This window comes from Melitaea cinxia, chromosome 30 (assembly GCF_905220565.1).
Source record: "Melitaea cinxia chromosome 30, ilMelCinx1.1, whole genome shotgun sequence".
In the NCBI taxonomy this organism is placed as follows: Eukaryota; Metazoa; Arthropoda; class Insecta; order Lepidoptera; family Nymphalidae; genus Melitaea; species Melitaea cinxia.
This window is the reverse complement of record NC_059423.1, coordinates 1,127,661-1,146,972: the sequence shown is the minus strand read 5'-3', so window position 1 is coordinate 1,146,972 and position 19,312 is coordinate 1,127,661. Positions and strand designations below refer to the sequence as shown.

Sequence of the window (19,312 nt, the reverse complement as noted above, 5' to 3'; positions counted from 1 at the left end):
AGTATGTAATGTTTTCTTTATTGATTTAATGTATTTTATATGCATACTTTAAAAGAAATATTAGCATCCTGCACTCCTTCTCTATATAACCTATAAGTGTGCGAAATTACACACTCCTCCGTCCGCGCAATTTTCGTAAAAAGGGGTACAAAGTTTTTGCTTCGCGGAATAATATATAGATATGAAAAGTATAATACTAACCCAACGTTCCTATAAGAGATCCCATATCCAGAACGGCTCCGGGACGTAGGTTCCAGGTCACGCGACCTGCTTCTGGGGCAGCCAGAGTCATCACCATTTTCATCACCTGCGTATATTCATCATCTTATGCTCATAAGGGTATTTGGTAAATTATTATTATTATTGTCCTTAAGTGACGCTGTATTAAATGTAAAATATTACACCTTGTATATGTATATATAGGTATATATATCTCTCACGGTCAGTTTTGGACTCACCATCGAATTAGAGAAAATAAGCTTTAGTTCGTAATTTGAAGCATGCAATATTGAAAATAATACGCCTCAACGCTTGAAAATTAAAATGTAAATAAAAAAGGCATGGGCACTCAAGAGCCTATGGAAGTTAAAACATATTACACCTGTGTCAAACACGGTTTATACTTTTTTTTAAATATTAACTGCAAAGTTTCTTCCCAGTTCTTCTGCAGAATCTGCATTCTAGCTACGCTATCGCTATTATCCACACGTATATATCCTAGTTATTGACGAGGTACCCCCAAAGGCGTTCTCTTTTGCCTTTTTAAGTCTAATTTTCTACCCATAAAGTTAGTGCGTACCTATGCACGGCAAAGTTATTAATGAATCACCCCATCATCGGCGTAGTGTGGCCGGCCTGTCGGTTTTTTATCGGATACACTTCGGAGAGTGTGCGCAGGAACTCCACGACCTGATTACCCCCTGCCCCCTCCATCTTCGGACAATCAGACGCATTGCGTTACCCTTATATGGTTGACATACCCACTATACGTACTAAGCGATTCGCTAGTACATTCTCGATGCGTACGGCCAAAGAATGAAACTCTCTACCAGCGTCTCTGTTTCCGGAGAACTATAACTTGGGGATCTTTAAGTCACGAGTGAATTGGCTACTTCTAGGTAAGCGTGCTCCATCCTAGCCCGCATTCTCACTTAGCAGTAGGTGAAATAATGATCAACCGCAAGCCTATCTAATTATGAAAAAAAAACCCCAGAGGGTGTTCGTTTAAAACGGCACATCTAGCTATATATATACTTCTGTCTCCACACATATACACATATACGCCTTTTGGGGGCCACATATTAATAATATAAGTTAAAAAGTCACCCCCAAAAGCTCTTTTAGCGGTCTACGTTGACCCTATCTCTCTCACTCACCTCTATTTCCGCATAAGGCTGTCCCTTATCGACGTGGCCGCCATCCTCAACCAGCGTATTGATGAGCTTGCCCGCAGAGGGCGCTCGTAGTTTAGACGGGTCTTTCTCCTTCTCGAAGACCACGGTTTGATTCCCGATCACGATACGATATTTGTCCACTTCGTCCTTTAAATATGTCGTGTACGATGCGCCATCGACGGACAATAATGTACCTGGAAAATATTTAAAATGAGATTGAAACATAAGAGTGACCAATCTACTCGACTAGCTCGTTGGCTCGTGGTCGGGTTACGTCTTTGATTTTCGCCTGAGTCTAGGTGTAATATTTGTGTTTATATAATTATCAATGTATTACTTCTATGTGTATTTATCTAAAACATATTTACCTATACCAGTCGGCTGTTACCTATAACGCAAGCATTAAGTTGCTTACCTTAGGAACAGACGACCGTGTGTGTGTGTAATAAGATATTCATTTATTAGTGACAAAATCAAAATCTGTTTTTTTTTAATGGTCTTCAAAAGCACTTTTAATTCGTTTTTAATTTTTTTTTATCAATGTTTATGTTACAGCTGCAACATTGTACGATTAAAATGACTAAATTTATAAATTATCTATATAGTTTTTAAAAAGAGGGGAGATTCGGTGGTATCTTCACATTAACTACAGTTAATTGATGTTAGTCAATTACAAATTGCATAAGATGACGATTTAAAAGTACTTTTGAAACCACTTGAATTCAGAAATTTCTTATTTCATTTGATTGTACAAATCTAAAAATTCACACAGAACGAAAGAGAATTGATAGGATTTATAAACAAGTTTGAGACGCCTCTGGTGTAGCAGACGTTTATAAGCTACGGTAATCGCTTACCATCAGGTGAGCCGTACGCTTGTTTGTCGACCTAGTTGTATGAACTGATAACTAAATTGTAACTGAGTTAGGGCACAGCAGGACCTGCCTGCCTGCTGTAATCTGCTCAAAATATGGAGCCCGACTGGGGAAGTACCTCGACCTTACAAAAGGTAACAGCTAAATAATACTATTTTTAAGCAGTGTTGTGTTTCCGTGGTGAATAAAGTGACCAGAGCTCCTGGGAGGATTGGGGGTAAGGTCGGCAACGCGCTTGCGATGCTTCTGGTGTTGCAGGCGTCTACAAGCTACGGCAATCGCTTACCATCAGGTGAGCCGTACGCTTGTTTGCCGACCTAGTTGTATAAAAAAAATGAAATAAAATTATAAGTAATATTTCTACTTACCACCATCAGTAAGTTTATGCACTTCCAACTCCTTGAAGCTCCCGTTCAGCGACAGGAAGTACGACGTCGGTCCGGACTTGGTCGCTTGGACCTTGTACTTATAACCGCTGTGGATCAGCTCCACGTCGACACAGTTTGACAACTGACTTGATCCTTGGATTTGACCTCTGTGAACAATATTAATTTTATGTGTTAATTGATGGTAAAAACGCATGGGATACTCTGGTATCGTATATTATAAAAGGAGTTTGTGAGAATGCATGGCAAGAGGGATGTTTTTTAATACACACAAAAACTAGTTCACCGATTCTAATTAAACTTAGATCTTCTGTTAAGAGATCAAGACTAATACTGTTTCCGATATTACACCACTAGGTGACGCTAGTAACAATACAACTGTTATACCAAATACATCTATGCTTTTCAATGAAGCTACAAGTTAAAAAAAAATTTGATATTACGATTTTATATTCGGTACCCGCATTTTTCTTTTTTGTAGTCAGTTAATAAATAGAACTTACTTTTCCAAAGCGCTCTTGAATTCTTGCAAGTGTGAGGTTATGATGTTGTCGGCTATGAGGATGGAACCGCAGAGGACTCCTAACATTACGTCTGGTTTCTCACTTTGTACCTGTTAAATTATAATTATTGATTATTTTTATTTATTTATTTATTTTTATTTGGGAAACAAACAGTACAATATAACACAAAGTAAAAAAGAACAGCAACAAGATAGTGCATAAACCAGTCAAGTTTCCACTAACAACTAACACATATAATAAGCAGAGCGCAATATTAAAACCAAAAAAGTTTATAATTAGAAACAAAATATCTAAAACAAGAAACAAAATACAAATACAAAATTTTCGAAATCGGTACATCCAGTAGAAAGTTATGTGGTATAATACAACGTAGGTCGACAAAAATAGCGTCAAGTAAAAACGCATTATTAGATATAACTCGAAAAGTAGTTGATAGATCTATCATCAAATACATTTAAATGGGACCAAATGACACACACCATTTTTCGATCAAAAGAAAATTTGTCGAAATCGCTCCGCCCAGTCAAAAGTTCTGAAGTAACATACATAAAAAAAAAATACAATCGAATTGAGAACCTCCTCCTTTTTTGGAAGTCGGTAAAAAATCACATTACAGTACAAAATTGAAGCTATAGACACAAACATAATCTACTAAGTATGAACGGGTAAAATCAAGTGGAAAATAAGATATGGAACATCAAAAAATTGGAATCTTTAATTAATCTATAAAAGTACTCTAAAATGTTATTTTTATTTACAAGTTATTGGGTTGTAAAGTTCATTGAACCCTTTATAAAATTTGTATACCTATAAATACATTTAAAAAAAATACAGTCGAATTGAGAACCTCCTCCTTTTTTGGAAGTCGGTTAAAAACAAGAACTAGAAAATATATATAAAATTCAACTTTTTTTTCATTGTGTTGCTTCTATACTATCCGATTTTTGTGAAATGGCTCTTAACATATGTTGCAAACGTTTGAAGGGTCAGCTACTACAAGTATAAATTAAGCCCTTTTAATTTGTTTATCCTTATAAAATACAAAAGACATTATGGACCCCACAGAGGCATCAAATATTTAGGTAGAGAGGAAACGCTTTGTTACGTAAATATAATAATGGTAATTTATGTTAGGGTAACATTTACATTACTTTTAATATATATAATAGGTACTTCTGGTAGTGCAGACGTCTCTATAAGCTACGGTAATCGCTTACCGTCAGGTGAGAGTAAAAAATATATATTTATATAACAAATTAGGAATTTTTCCTGAGTCGGGGGTCTGGAAAAACGACAAACACTGTATAGCCTATGAGCGGAGATAGAATCTGTGACCGCCAAACCGTCATCAAACATACAATGTACATACCCTCTCAGCAATAAGCGCGTCCAACCAGCTCGTATCAATATTGTTTTCCTGAAAAGCCGGCGTCTCCAGCAGTGTGATTAAATACTCCACTGTAGTTCTGAAGTCACCGCGGATGCTCAATTCTTTGAGAGCTATCACCAAGTTTCTAGAAAAAAGCATTACAAAATTAATGTTTTTCTGGGGCAGTAGTCTGATTAATGTGCTATTGGAGAATGATTCTTCTAAATAGGTTCACTATGTAGTAGAATTCTACTACATTTCGACTAGGACGCATTTCTGCTATATATCTACGGTCACCAACCCGCCTGCCCAGCGTGGTGACTATGGGCAACACACATGAGTTCACGCATTTTTGGCGCGAACTTGTGGAGGCCTATGTCCAGCAGTGGACTGCAATAGGCTGAAATGATGATCTACTGGGGCATAATTCTAGAACTTTTGGTTTATTTAATCTCTCGGTCTATTTGGTCTTTTGGTCTACTTGGTATTTAGCCTACTTGGTATTTAGGACTACTGTGCCTCTAAGTCTACTTGGTCTACTGTTTAAGATCATTTTATAAAGCTAATTTTGTATAATTTTTTTCTATTCGTTAAAAGAGGGCGTTACTTGTGAAGTAAATTGAGTTATAAGTTTGATATATTATTAATTTACATAATTTTATTATTTACTACAAGATGGCGTTAGTAGTAGAATAAATCGCGCTATCATTTGTTTTATATTATACCATATGAAGAAACGAAAATTTGTTTTGGAAGAGACCAGGCCGAGCGAGAGGTCAAGGGTGACTAGTAGGCCTTAACCGTTAGTTTAAATTAGTGCAATAAATCTCGTCCGAACCACAGTTCAAACCCGGTAGTTTTATTTAAAAAGTTCAATCAGTGCAATGCTACCGGGCCCCTTAATCATTGGTCCATCGAGATCGGATAATATCGGGATTTTTGAGTTCAACGGTTCGGCCGTTACATGTACCTGCAGTGGATCGCTGCAATAAAGGGTACATGCCAGTCACCTAAGAAGCGGTGACAAAGCAGAAGCAGAAGCATCAGCAAAGTAGCCCAGCATTGGTGGGCGGACGCAGCAACCCAACGGCGGACTCGTGCAACTGGCCACCAGAGGGCGCCACAAGCAGATCATCATATTGAGTTTGTGTGAAGTGCAATTTTGTGAGTACATTATTTTGAATTATTTAACTATTGTTTGGAAGTTAATTTGTCAAGCTAAATTGAACTTAATTTATATGAAGATTTCAACTTTAAAAAATTCGAAGAAATTTGGACTTATATATTTGTGATCATTCTTAGACTTAGAAAATTATTGTTTTAATTTAAAATTAACTTAGTAACTGTGCATGTTAATTAAGGACTTAGAATATTTTATAAAAAACGGGGGAACGAGAAGTCTATGTCCGATTTCCGTCAAACTTTAATGTGTCTAAAATACTTGTAAAATTTTAAACATTTTTTGAGACTTAGAAAATTTTATGATATTTCATTTCATTTAACTTGTAATATTTATACTAACTACAATCGGGTCTTGCTTTATAAATTGTTTAATAACTTAGTGTTTTTCTTTTTATATCAATATTTACTTTGAGATATTAGTTTTTTTTTGTAATATTAATTGAAATAAAAATATATTATAAGTCATTATAAAAATGGACGGATTGCTTAATGTTTTAAAGGATTTACAAAATGTTATAACTAGAGGATTGACTAACTTTAAAAAATGTAATAAAGATAAATTAACGGTCGAATATATAGAAGCAAGACAAGAATTACTAGAGAAAGATTGGTCTTTATTTAAAGATACTAATACTAAAATATATGAAAAGTTTAAAATAGAGGATATAGGTCAAAAAGTTGTTGATATTTATGATGGGGTGGAGGACACTTATATAATGTATAAAAGCCTTATGAAAACAACACTTAACAAAATTCGTGTGAGCAAGTGTTCTGTACAAGATGATAGTAATTCTAGTTCAACTAAGTCACCTAATTCTTTTGTTAAGTTGCCAAAAATCGCTATACCAATATTTTCTGGCAAATATGGTGAATGGACTACGTTTCATGATCTTTTCATATCATTAGTTCACAAAAATGAGTCTCTTGATAATGTACAAAAGCTCCACTATCTAAAAAGTCACCTGTCTGGTGAAGCTGAACAGCTTATTCGCCACACTCCAATAACTGATGCTAATTACAGTGAGTGTTGGGCACTGTTAGAAAAACGTTATAATAATAAAAAATATTTAAGTAATTGTATTTTAAAAAGATTGTTTGGTCAAAAACGCATACATACGGAATCAGCAATGTCGTTGAAAGAATTGCTCGACACCACATGTGATTGTTTAAATGCACTTAAAAATCTAAATATAAATGTGAGTACATGGGATGTTATTATCATACATATTGTTTCATTTAAATTAGATAACGAGACGCGTAAACAGTGGGAGTTATATATATCTAATAGCGATTCCAACAACGATCTGCCAACCTTTGACCAATTTAAAGTTTTTATTGAAAAACGTTTTAGAGCTTTAGAGTGTATGGAGCCAAAAAATGTCACTGTTCATCGGGCCAATAAGAGTGCTGATGGTTCTCATAGTTCAAAGTCAATGTTAGCCACGAGTTCACCTATGCGCTGTGAGTACTGTTCAGAGTTCCACAAGCTTTGCTTTTGTAAAAGGTTCGCTAAAGAGCCAATTGAAACAAGACGTAATTTTGTTAAGAACAATAGTATTTGTTTTAACTGTTTGGGTAGTAATCATAGCGTGTATAATTGTAAAAGGGACGCGACTTGCAGAGTTTGTAAGAAGCGTCACCATTCTCTGCTTCATATAGATCATGAGGCAAACCAATCCAGTTCGGCACAACAATCTAGCCCTTCAACTAATTCACCACCAATAGTTTCTTGCTTGTCTACGGGAGAGGTGACTCGTCCCAGTCAGGTTTTATTAGCCACTGCATTAGTAAAGATCGAGTCTAGGACTGGTGAATATTATTCCGCCCGTGCCTTGCTTGATCCGGGTTCGCAGGCTTGCTTTGTAACAGAGGCCACTGTGCAGTGTCTGAGACTGAAAAAGATTCCTATACAAGGTCTTATTTCGGGTCTTGGAAAGGATGAGTCAACCGTGGTAAAGCATATGGTGTATTTGACTATACAGTCCCGAATAGACCCCGAATTTGTAATTAAAGTGAAGGCGTATGTATTAAAGAGAATAACATCTTACCTGAGCGCAGCATCGAAACCACACTGAATTGGTTAGATACAACGAAAGTATTTCTTGCAGATCCTGGGTTTAAGAACTCTAATAAAATCGATATATTGTTGGGGGCGGACGCCTATAGTTACATCATAAAAAATGGCATTATTAAAAATCCTTATGGTAATTTGATTGCACAGAATACTACTTTAGGGTGGGTTTTATCTGGAACAATTTCTACAGGAAATATGGAAAGGTCACAAAAAATAAATGTAATGCATGTACAAGTAAATGAAGATGATATCCTCAAGAAATTTTGGGAAATAGAAGAGCAAAGCGGTCAAAAGAAAATACTCACACCTGAAGAGAAACAATGTGAAGAATTTTATAGTTCTACAACAAGAAGAGATGAAAACGGAAGATACATTGTTCGGTTACCTTTTAAAGAAGTAGATCTATCTTGCAAGTCTGGAAATTCACGTGCTATAGCTGAAAAAAGATTAATCTCATTAGAAAGAAAATTAAGAAATGATAAGGATTTAAAGGAAAAGTACAGTGAAGTAATACATGAATATCTAGAATTAGGACATATGAGACTTGTCGAAGCGAAAGATTTGAATAAAGAAGCAGCTGTCTACTTACCTCATCATGCCGTGGTAAGGGACGATAAATCTACCACAAAGGTTCGGGTTGTGTTTAATGCTTCACAAAAGAACAGCAACGGAGTCTCACTGAATGACACTCTTATGGTTGGACCGACACTTCAAGCTGACTTAAGACACACTATATTAAGATGGAGGGTGTATTCCATAGCTCTAGTTGCAGATATTATTAAAATGTATCGTCAAATCAAGGTACCTGAAACGGATGTCATGTTTCAACGTATACTTTGGCGAGACGATCCTGAAAAGGAAATAAGGCACTATGAATTGACAACGGTCACCTTTGGAACAGCTTCTGCGCCTTACCAAGCAGTTCGAACACTTCACCAGGTAGCTTTAGATGAAGGTGAAAATTACCCACTTGCAAAGGACAAAGTTCTCAGTTGTTTTTATATGGATGATTTAATGACAGGATGTTACACCGTAGACACGGCAATAGAAATATATAAGCAAGTGACAGGGCTATTAGGAAAAGGTGGATTCGAATTGCAGAAATGGAATAGTAACAATCAAGAAATAATAGACAAAATAAAATCAATGGAATGCAGTAACGGACAAATAAATAAATATAGAACAAATATAGATATTCATAAGGACATAGATATAAAAGAACACTCAAAAATACATAAAATAGACAGTGAAGAAAAAGGAGTAGAAATAAAAATGGATAATATAATGAAAATCTTAGGACTTACCTGGAATCGCAAGGATGACACTTTCCAGTACACCGTGAATCTTCCTCCACCGACGACTGCACCTGTAACCAAAAGATCTATAATTTCAAACATAGCTCGATTGTTCGATCCTTTGGGCTGGTTAGCTCCAAGTGTGATACTAGCAAAGGTGTTCATCCAAAAATTGTGGCTTGCAGGTGTGGATTGGGATGAAAAACTTTCAACAGAATTGGTTGAAGAATGGAATATCTATCATAAAGAGCTATCACTACTTACTTGCATAAGGATACCTCGTTGGCTTGGTACTAAATTGAATGATGAGTTGGAGCTTCATGGGTTTAGTGATGCATCTAAAACAGCTTATTCAGCGGTAATTTATTTGAGGATCATGGATCACAGAGGCGAAGTACATGTATCACTACTAGTTGCAAAAACCAGAGTAGCACCTGTAAAACAAGTGAGTATTCCTCGCTTGGAGTTGTGTGGCGCAGTTCTATTGGCACAACTGTTAAATGAAACAGCTGAAGTCCTGAAAATACCTAAAGACAACATCAGAGCATGGACAGATTCTACAGTCGTACTAGCCTGGATAAATAGCCACCCAAGTAGATGGAAGACTTTTGTGGCCAATCGAACATCTGAAATTTTAAATAATATAAAAGCATCTCAATGGTTTCACGTTTCCACCAAGAATAACCCAGCGGACATTGCATCAAGGGGAATACTACCAAGTTCATTACTTACCTGTGATTTATGGTTTCGTGGACCGGCATTCTTAAAAGCGACTAAATTAGACTACAGTAGACCAACTTATAAGACTGAAGTTAATGTAGATATGGAGGAGTCAGTGAAGACTCATGTAGCCTTAGTTCCTGAAAGCGGATTATTTGAACGATTTTCAACGTTAACGAAATTACTCAGAACAATCGCGTACTGTCGAAGATTTCTAAAACAGAACAAAATATATCACGGACTATATTTGCAAAAGGTAGAGTTAGACGGTGCGTTAGAATGCTGTATAAGACAAACACAAAAGGAAATATATACAAAAGAATATACACAATTAAAGGATAAAGGATATTTACAATTAAAATCAAGTTCATTAAAATCATTATGTCCATATCTTGATGCTAAGGGCATTATCAGAGTTGCAGGTAGACTAGAGAAATCACAGTTGAGTGACCAAATGAAACATCCAATACTTTTGCCGCACTCTAGTCATTTAACTCGTCTTATCATTGATGATGCTCATAAGAAAACATTGCACGGAGGTCTGCAATTAATGATAAATCATTTGAGAACAGCTTACTGGATTAGAGGGGTCAGGAATCTAGTTAAATTTCAAGTTCATAAGTGTGTTAAGTGTGCTAGGCAGAGAGCTAAAATCCAAAAGCAATTTATGGGATCATTACCATCTGTTCGATGCACTCCAGCACGACCGTTTTTACACAGTGGAGTGGATTATGCGGGACCCATAAATATTAGGACAACGAAAGGTCGTGGTCACCGGTCTTATAAGGGGTACATTTGCCTGTTTGTATGCATGGTCACTCGTGCCCTGCATTTAGAAGCAGTGAGTGATATGAGTACGCAGTCATTTTTGGCTGCATTTAGAAGATTCGTGTCTAGGCGAGGCCACTGTGCCAAGCTATGGAGTGACAATAGTACAACGTTTGTGGGTGCCTCTAGGGAATTACAGGACTTAGTTTCGATTCAACCATCAATAGCAGAACACTTGGAAGCTAACGGAACTGAGTGGCACTTTATTCCTCCTCATAGTCCTAATTTTGGTGGTCTTTGGGAAGCAGGAGTAAGGTCTACGAAATTTCATGTAAAACGGGTGATTGGTGATGCTACTCTCACGTTTGAAGAGATCACCACACTTCTTAGTCAAGTAGAAGCTTGCTTGAACTCGCGACCCATAAGCATTATTCATGTGGATGAGCCCGGTGAACCGTTACCTTTAACACCCGGACATTTTCTAATAGGGGAACCCTTAGTTAGCGTACCAGATAATCAACATGAAAGTCAAAATTTAAGCTTACTATCGCGTTGGCAATTTGTTCAGGGGATGGTACAGTCGTTTTGGAAGCGTTGGTATAATGAATACCTCTCAAATTTAATGAATCGGTATAAATGGTCTTATATTGTTCCTGAACCTAAAATTGGAGACATTGTCTTGATAAAAGAAGATGATTTGCCACCTAGTCGTTGGTTGTTGGGTCGCATCTTGGAAAAACATCCAGGTGATGATGGCATAACTCGTGTAGTCACATTGCGCACAAAATCATCTACTATTAAAAGACCAACATCAAAAATTTGTATTTTACCTGTAGCAGAATAGCATAGTTTTATCAATTGTTTATAATTACATCTTATTGTGTTATTTTAAGTTAAGTAAACCATTGTCATAGTAGTTATACCTAGTTTATTAAGCATAAATTTAAGGTTCAATTCATCTTTATATTGTAATAACAATGTGATATTGTTATTATTAATAACTCTAATTATTGTATGCTATATTTAAATCCAAATCTTATATTTAAAGGATTTGATAGATTTTTAGTTTTATATAAGTTCTGAATTATTTTAAATTTTGTTATACTAGTAACAGTTGATGCAGTTCAAGTTCAAATATTTTCATTTATTTAAATTTCGTTTCTTTGATTTATTATTGTATAAGGATTGTATTTTTTTTTCTCAAGATCAAACTTAAAATAAGATCAAATAAGTTATATATGTAGTGTAAGTCTTTTGTAACGTAGTACAACTTTTATCAAAATTTTGAAGGACGTCCCCTCAGTAACGTCCTTGGTGGGCGGTATGTTTAAGATCATTTTATAAAGCTAATTTTGTATAATTTTTTTCTATTCGTTAAAAGAGGGCGTTACTTGTGAAGTAAATTGAGTTATAAGTTTGATATATTATTAATTTACATAATTTTATTATTTACTACAAGATGGCGTTAGTAGTAGAATAAATCGCGCTATCATTTGTTTTATATTATACCATATGAAGAAACGAAAATTTGTTTTGGAAGAGACCAGGCCGAGCGAGAGGTCAAGGGTGACTAGTAGGCCTTAACCGTTAGTTTAAATTAGTGCAATAAATCTCGTCCGAACCACAGTTCAAACCCGGTAGTTTTATTTAAAAAGTTCAATCAGTGCAATGCTACCGGGCCCCTTAATCATCTACTAAGGCTACTCGGTCTCCAGGTCTATTCAGTCTCTGACTCTAATCGATCACCCGGTTTACTCTATCTACTTGATTTGACAGCTTATTTGGTATCTCAATCATTTCGGTCTACTGGTCTACTCGACACCTCAGTGGACTCACTCTCTCGCCTGCTCCCTGGTCTCCCCCCAGGAGAAGCAGTGCCCGAACTGCGAATCTGCGAACTCGTGGAGGCCGCCACTTGCAGCGACGCTGAAGTAACCCCAGACATTCTTCGAAGAGCGGAAGTTGAGTTCTTGTACCGTACCGGAAGATGGTTTGAAGCCTGGAATATATCCACGTGTAAGAATACTATATTTAAATCAGTATAGAACGGATAACTGCATTTTTATAGAAATGTGTTACTGGTCTATTTAGGTCTACTGGTTTACAAAGGTCTACTAAGCTACTAGTCTACTAGTTTACAAAAGTCTACTTGTCTAATAATCTACTCAGGTCTACTGGATTCTCAAGATATTCTAATTTACTAAAGTCTATTGGTCTACTAACCTTCATCAGGATTTTCGGACGTGATCCTGGCCGCGATCACGTGGCCCCAGGGCGATGGCCTTTGCTGCGGTTCGTCAAAGTCTATTTGGGTCATACCCCATGGTGACTCCGCGTACAACAGTCTGATGTCTTTGATGTTATACAGAGGGAGACCCATAGCAATCTGTTAGAGAAAAGTTTTTGAATATTTCTAATTTTTTTTCTCTACTTCGCTTCAGCCTGTAATATCCCACGGCTGGGCGTAGGCCTCTTTCTCCATGTAGGAGAAGGATCAGAGCTTAATCCACCACGCTGCTCCAATGCAGGTTGGCAGATATATTCCCTAACATGAGTAACGATCGCTAAAAGGTGTACATTATAACAACGGGGACCAACGGCTTAACGTGCTCTCTGAGGCATGATGTGGAGACCCACAAGGGCTGCACAAACACCCAGACAACGGAAAACATCTGCATGGCCAATACAAATGTCGCCAGTGCAACAGAAACGAACCAGTGCTGTTACCGTAACGACAACGCGTCGCACTTCATCATTCATCATTCATCATCATCATTACAGCCTATACAGACAGTCCACTGCTGGACATAGGCATCCACAAGTTTACGCCAAAAATAACGTGAACTCATGTGTTTTGCCCATAGTCACCACGCTGGGCAGGCGGGTTGGTGACCGCAGTACTGGCTTTGTCGCACCGAAGACGCTGCTGCCCGTCTTCGGCCTGTGTATTTCAAAGCCAGCAGTTGGATGGTTATCCCGCCATCGGTCGGCTTCTTAAGTTCCAAGGTGGTTGTGGAACCTTGTTATCCCTTAGTCGCCTCTTACGACACCCACGGGAAGAGAGGGGGTGGCTAAATTCTTTAGTGCCGTAGCCACACAGCGCACTTCATAAACTGTTAATTTTCGTTGTAATATTGAATCTATTTTAATATCAAAATATCTTGAAGCTCAAGGTCAAAATGTTATGTGCAATGTTAAACAATTTTAGTTAAGTAAATAAACGCTCCTGAAGTTTAGGTTAGTACAAATATGTCAAAACCACCATTGTTTGTAATTTATAACATCATTCGTTTGGTGCAATATTTATATTATTTTTCCCACCAGGTGATAATTCACAGTTTACAGATTATTGTTTAATGAAAATATTCTAAGTTACCAAAATATAAGGACAATCCTATCAGTAATAGCGGCTATGACTTGACTAGCCCATATGAAATAATTAGAAGTCGCACGCTACCTGCAGTTGCGCGGCGGGCAGGTTGACGTCTGCCACCATCTCGGTACAGGGATGTTCCACTTGCAGGCGCGGGTTCAATTCCAGAAAGTAGTAGCTGCCCGTCGTCGGCTCGTACAGGTACTCGACGGTGCCTGCACTCACGTAGCCCACCATTTTTGCGAGACGGACTGCCGCCTAGAATAATATCATGAGGATCATTTTCAAAGTATTGGGGGGGGGGATAGCTCTAAAAATAGGAGATTAAAAATTTTGTTACATGGGTACCAAAAATTAGACTTATAAATATTTAAAAACGCAGCCAAGTTTAAAGCTTTATAGGCTATATAACATCAGACTATGACATAGAAAAACACAACACACAAGCGAACTAAAATGTCCTATTATGGTCATTTATTGAAGTGAAGTGTGTCATCAACACATCCCTCAACACAAGCGACTCAACTGGGGGCCAGTGTGCCGTAGGCGTTTTTTTGGTCTAAATACGGCCATACCTTCTCCATTTCGATGAAGACGTCAGGCCTGGCGATGGCAGCCGGCGCTTCTTCAATGATCTTCTGGTGTCGACGCTGGATTGAACAGTCGCGGCCGAACAGGGATATAGCATTACCTAGAAAAAAACACCAAATACGACAATGTATATGTATAGGCACGGATGGTGAGCGTCGAAAATGATGGAAGGCTATAAATGATCTTAATGCGATTGATCGCAAAATGTGACAAATATTGTAGATTATAATGTTTTTGTATAAGATTCATCCCTAATCTTATATATAAAATTCTCGTGTCACAATGTTAGTTACTATACTCTACCGAAACGGCTGGACCGATTTTTATGAAATTTTTGATGCACATCGGTTAGCTCTGACAATTGGCAATACCCCTAAGTTACAGGGGGGGGAACATATTATGGCAAAACAACGTTTGCGGCGTCAACTGGTAATATTATAATTGTGAATGTAAGTTTATTTGTTAAGCTATCACGCGAAAACTACTTAACTTTGTACACATTTTCTTATAAACCCGCGAATAAAAGCTAGTAATTTAATAATTTTGTCTAAAGTTTTGCTTTAAAATTTGCTAACTGCACGAACACATCTGATATTGTAATTGCGTCACAATATCTCCATATAAACCAAAAATTTTTTTTATACATATTCTGATAACCTATTAACTGAAAAATGATACCATTAATTCAATGTTATTACATGTAATAAGACCATAATCATACCATCTAAATCTACTATAGCTATAATATTTTTTGAATATCATATCAAAAATCGACCGCTCCAGCGGGGATCGAACCCGCGTCTCCGACTGACCGTGTCGGCGCTCTCGCCAATTAAGCTACGGAACGATGTACCCGCTAGAGCGAAATTTTTGATATGATGATTTTTAATTTCGGTTTAAGCGAACCGTGGCGCCGTCTATAGTGAGCTCTTTACAGAAACCCGTAACTATTCAAAGTTTCATATTACAATGAAAATCTTTGACAGGAGACGACACCGTGCTATTTTTAATATCTAAGATTTTATTTTTTGTGTTACCCACATTAGGAATTCTAAACATTTTTTGAATATCATATCAAAAATTGACCGCTCCAGCGGGGTTCGAACCCGCGTCTCCGACTTACCGTGTCGGCGCTCTAGCCAATATAGCTATAATTATCATAATGATATTATTATCACTACAAATTTAGCCCTCACCGTACTGATCAGCCAGGAGTTGTACTTCCAAATGCCGAGCTGATCTCGCCAGTTTCATCACAAATATTGGAGATCCCGGCACTTCAGCTTGCACCTGTAAACAATATAAAGTTAATTAGACGCAGAACGTGTGATGTAATACTTTGTTGAAGTAAAACTTCTTGATACACGCTTGACTTGGGGAGTAAGCTGGTGAATGAGTGATGAGAGCGTTACGAAAAGTGTGATCGGGCGAGGCGAACGGAGTAAGAGAGAGGCGCGAGCACACATTTTCTCTCTCTTTCATATTTAGAACTAGCGACCCACCCCGGCTTCGCACAGATGCATAGTATGGTTATTAACATAACAACAACATTCAAATATGCGTCTTTAGATTACACGTTGTTACAGAATGCGTTGAAGAAATAAAGGTTCACTGCTCGTTCCCCGTAGGTGATAGCGTGATAATATGTAGCCTATATGTTGACCCGTCTCCTGATCCTCGGTCACCAACCCGCCTGCCCAGCGTAGTGACTACGGGCAACACACATGAGTTCACGCATTTTTGGCGTAAACTTGTGGAGGCCTATGTCCAGCAGTGGACTGTATAGGCTGTAATAATGTTGACCCGACTTCTTAATAATATTCGTGCCAAATTTGAAGTAAATCCATGCGGTACTTTTTGAGTTTATCCCGGACATATATACAGACAAACAGACAAAAATTCTAAAAACTATATTTTTGGCTTCGGTATCGATTGTAGATCACACCCCAAGTATTCTTTGAAAAAAATATTCAATGTACAGTTTTGACTTTCCTACAATTTTATTATATGTATAGATTATTAATTTAATATACATATAGATGGAGCTAAAGAAGCTTTAGTTTTTACAAACTCTTCAGCATCTTATTAGTACAGATTAAAACCAATCAAAACGAACCTGTCTAAACATGTTGTTGAAGTCATCGGGATTTTCGACTTTACGTATACCCTTACCGCCGCCGCCTTCTGATGCCTTTATCATTACAGGAAAACCTGGAAACATACGCATATTTAACTTATATAACATTATCTATATAAATATATATCCTTATGTACAGTACAATAGGGTAAAATGTAATGTTGTTATTGTTAGCAAGACTAATAAAATATTTAAAAACATCAAGACAATGACACATACGATAGAAATAGTAATACTAATAATACGAAGAATATTGAAGTTATGCTTTTTAGGGGCGTTAGAGAAAAATTATGTCAATTAGTCACGGATAAACCGATAGGTACCCTAAAGCTAGCTAGTAAACTAAGGAGTTTTGTGAAGTTAGCTAGCCAATGAAGTATAACTTCTTACGAACGTGCATGAGTACACGTAAATTTATTATAGTTATAATATATTTTAACCGACTTCAAAAAAGGAGGTTTTCAGTACAACTGTATTTTTACTGGATGATCTTTTCAAATTGAAAAGCTGGCTAGTATGTCATGTCCTATTTAAATTCGAACGAGATCTTATGAATAATTTTTGAGTTATCTTAATGATGCGTTTTTATAGATAAATAAATAAAAAAATTATTCACAATTCCACATTCCACATACACAATTAAAATAATAAAAATAAAAATAAGAAATTAACAAATAAAATACCAAATAATTGTGTTTGCAGGCAAACGAAGAAAAACCGACTTCAATTATATCAACAACTAATACAACGTAGGTAGACGAAAAAATAGTCAAGTAAATACCCATTATCAAAGATTACTCCAAAAGTTGTAATCAGATCTCGATAAAATTTAAATCTGACCACATGATAAACATCAGCTTTCGATTAAATTAAAAATCATCAAAATCGGTACACCTGGTAAAAACTTATGAGTATGAGTTAATCTCCTCCTTTTTTGGAAGTCGGTTATGAAATAAAGTCGATGTATGAAATGAACATCAAGGGCACTAAACTAAACTAAATAATTATCGTCATTTATGTGACCAGGCAAACGTTTTGGTATAGTTTTAAAAAAAACTATACCAAAACGTTAACCAGTAAAAAGTTATGCGGATTTTCGAAAGTTTCCCTCGATTTCTCTGGGATCCCATCATCAGATCCTGGTTTCCTTACCATAGTACCAAACTAGGGATATCTCCTTTCCAACAAAAAAAAGAATTATCAAAATCGGTTCATAAACGACGAAGTGACGTGTGCTGCAGCGTCGCAAAAAGGTATGTAGCTCAGTAGCTCAGCTCTGATTTTCAGTTATTACCTGTTACGATAAGAGCACAATGCTTTACTTGAATATTACTACAAGAAGTGGGTTATTTTTGCAAGCTGCCAATTCTCTTTGCACGAATACCCTATTATATGCTATGCTGTCTAACGATAGTGAATCTCACCAATCTTGTGTGCGGCCTGCAAGCCCTGCTCGGGTGAAGTGACACAGCCCCTCGCAAACAACTCCGAAGATATTTTGATCTTCTTGCTGTTGTATTCCGCTTTCAATTCTGTAAATGATTATTTATTAATAATAATAATTTAATAATAACAACCGCTCTGGTGTAGTGGTACGAGTCGCCTAAAACACCGACGGTTTGCAGGTTCGATTCCCGCTCGGAATATATTTTTGTATTTGTACAAATGTTTTTTTCCCGTTTGGATATCTGTCTTTGTGGGTCTCCCCACCGTGCCTCGAAGAGCACGTTATATAAATTATAATTAGGAAATTTGAGGAGCGTGGTGGATTAGGCTCTGTTTCTTCTCCTACATAGGAAAAGACCTATGCCCAGCAGGCTGAAGCGTATATTACACCCAGACTCGAATCGTGAATCAAACCCACAACCCCTGGAGCAGAAATCAGGGTCACTACAAACTGTACCAACGGGCTGGTCGTAGGACTAACCATAGTAATAATAATAATAATGCTGTACTTGACATGTCATGTATTATGTCAGAAGCACTCACCGCTGCCGCTCCAAGGCAAGGTAGGTATATCCGCCGTCTGTGCCACTATAGACGAGGCTATCTTGTCTCCCAGGGCCCACATAGCCTTCTCTGGAGGCCCGATGAAGACCACACCAGCTCGGTGCAGTAATTCTGGGAGCTTGGGGTTCTCGGAAGCGTGGCCCCAACCTGCCCATACAGCCTGGGGATATAGATAATGTTGTTATTATATTATTAATGACAATTTTAGTAACTTAATAAAGGCTTGGCAAAAGCCATAACAACCATTCAGATGTCACTATTCTATAGGGTATGCTTTATCGCTGAAACGCCGGTTGTGGAGGTTTCGATTCCTGCTTGGGTAAGATATTTCTAATAGTTTCTATATTAGGCATGACTATATTGGAGGTGAGGCAAAGCAGGAAATATATTGCTCCAAATCTGAAGCAAAACTGGGGAACCTCAACCTTACAGAAGATCACAAGTAAGTAACACTGCTCTAAAGTTGTGATGTGTTCATGTGTGTGTGGAGGAGAGCTCCTGGACAGGGTGGGGGGTAGGGTCGGGAAACATTGTAATGCTCCTGGTGATCCATCAAGTAGACCGTACTCTTGTTTACCACCATTATGATATATAAAAGATAGTGTTAAAATATT

At 37.3% G+C, this 19,312-nt stretch overlaps 1 protein-coding gene and 1 long non-coding RNA gene across 3 annotated transcripts in view; both read right to left on the bottom strand.

The window, feature by feature from the left end:
* The window catches only part of LOC123668303 (acetyl-CoA carboxylase), a 113,714-nt gene that overhangs the window by 33,539 nt on the left and 60,863 nt on the right, over positions 1 to 19,312 (bottom strand). For both annotated transcript variants that reach the window (XM_045602062.1, XM_045602063.1), the window contains 13 exons: positions 18,678 to 18,858; positions 18,113 to 18,220; positions 16,668 to 16,762; positions 15,748 to 15,841; positions 14,536 to 14,651; positions 14,045 to 14,218; positions 12,811 to 12,973; positions 12,424 to 12,586; positions 4,549 to 4,693; positions 3,159 to 3,268; positions 2,638 to 2,804; positions 1,377 to 1,588; positions 202 to 307 (listed from right to left, as the gene is read on the bottom strand). In XM_045602062.1, the coding sequence (XP_045458018.1) occupies positions 202 to 307; positions 1,377 to 1,588; positions 2,638 to 2,804; positions 3,159 to 3,268; positions 4,549 to 4,693; positions 12,424 to 12,586; positions 12,811 to 12,973; positions 14,045 to 14,218; positions 14,536 to 14,651; positions 15,748 to 15,841; positions 16,668 to 16,762; positions 18,113 to 18,220; positions 18,678 to 18,858 (1,834 nt within the window). The remainder of the gene's footprint in view (positions 1 to 201; positions 308 to 1,376; positions 1,589 to 2,637; positions 2,805 to 3,158; positions 3,269 to 4,548; positions 4,694 to 12,423; positions 12,587 to 12,810; positions 12,974 to 14,044; positions 14,219 to 14,535; positions 14,652 to 15,747; positions 15,842 to 16,667; positions 16,763 to 18,112; positions 18,221 to 18,677; positions 18,859 to 19,312) is intronic.
* LOC123668305 lies at positions 6,324 to 7,037 on the bottom strand. The gene is made up of 2 exons (XR_006745561.1): positions 6,848 to 7,037; positions 6,324 to 6,764 (listed from the first exon to the last, which is right to left on the bottom strand). It is a non-coding gene; the product is annotated as an uncharacterized LOC123668305 (long non-coding RNA).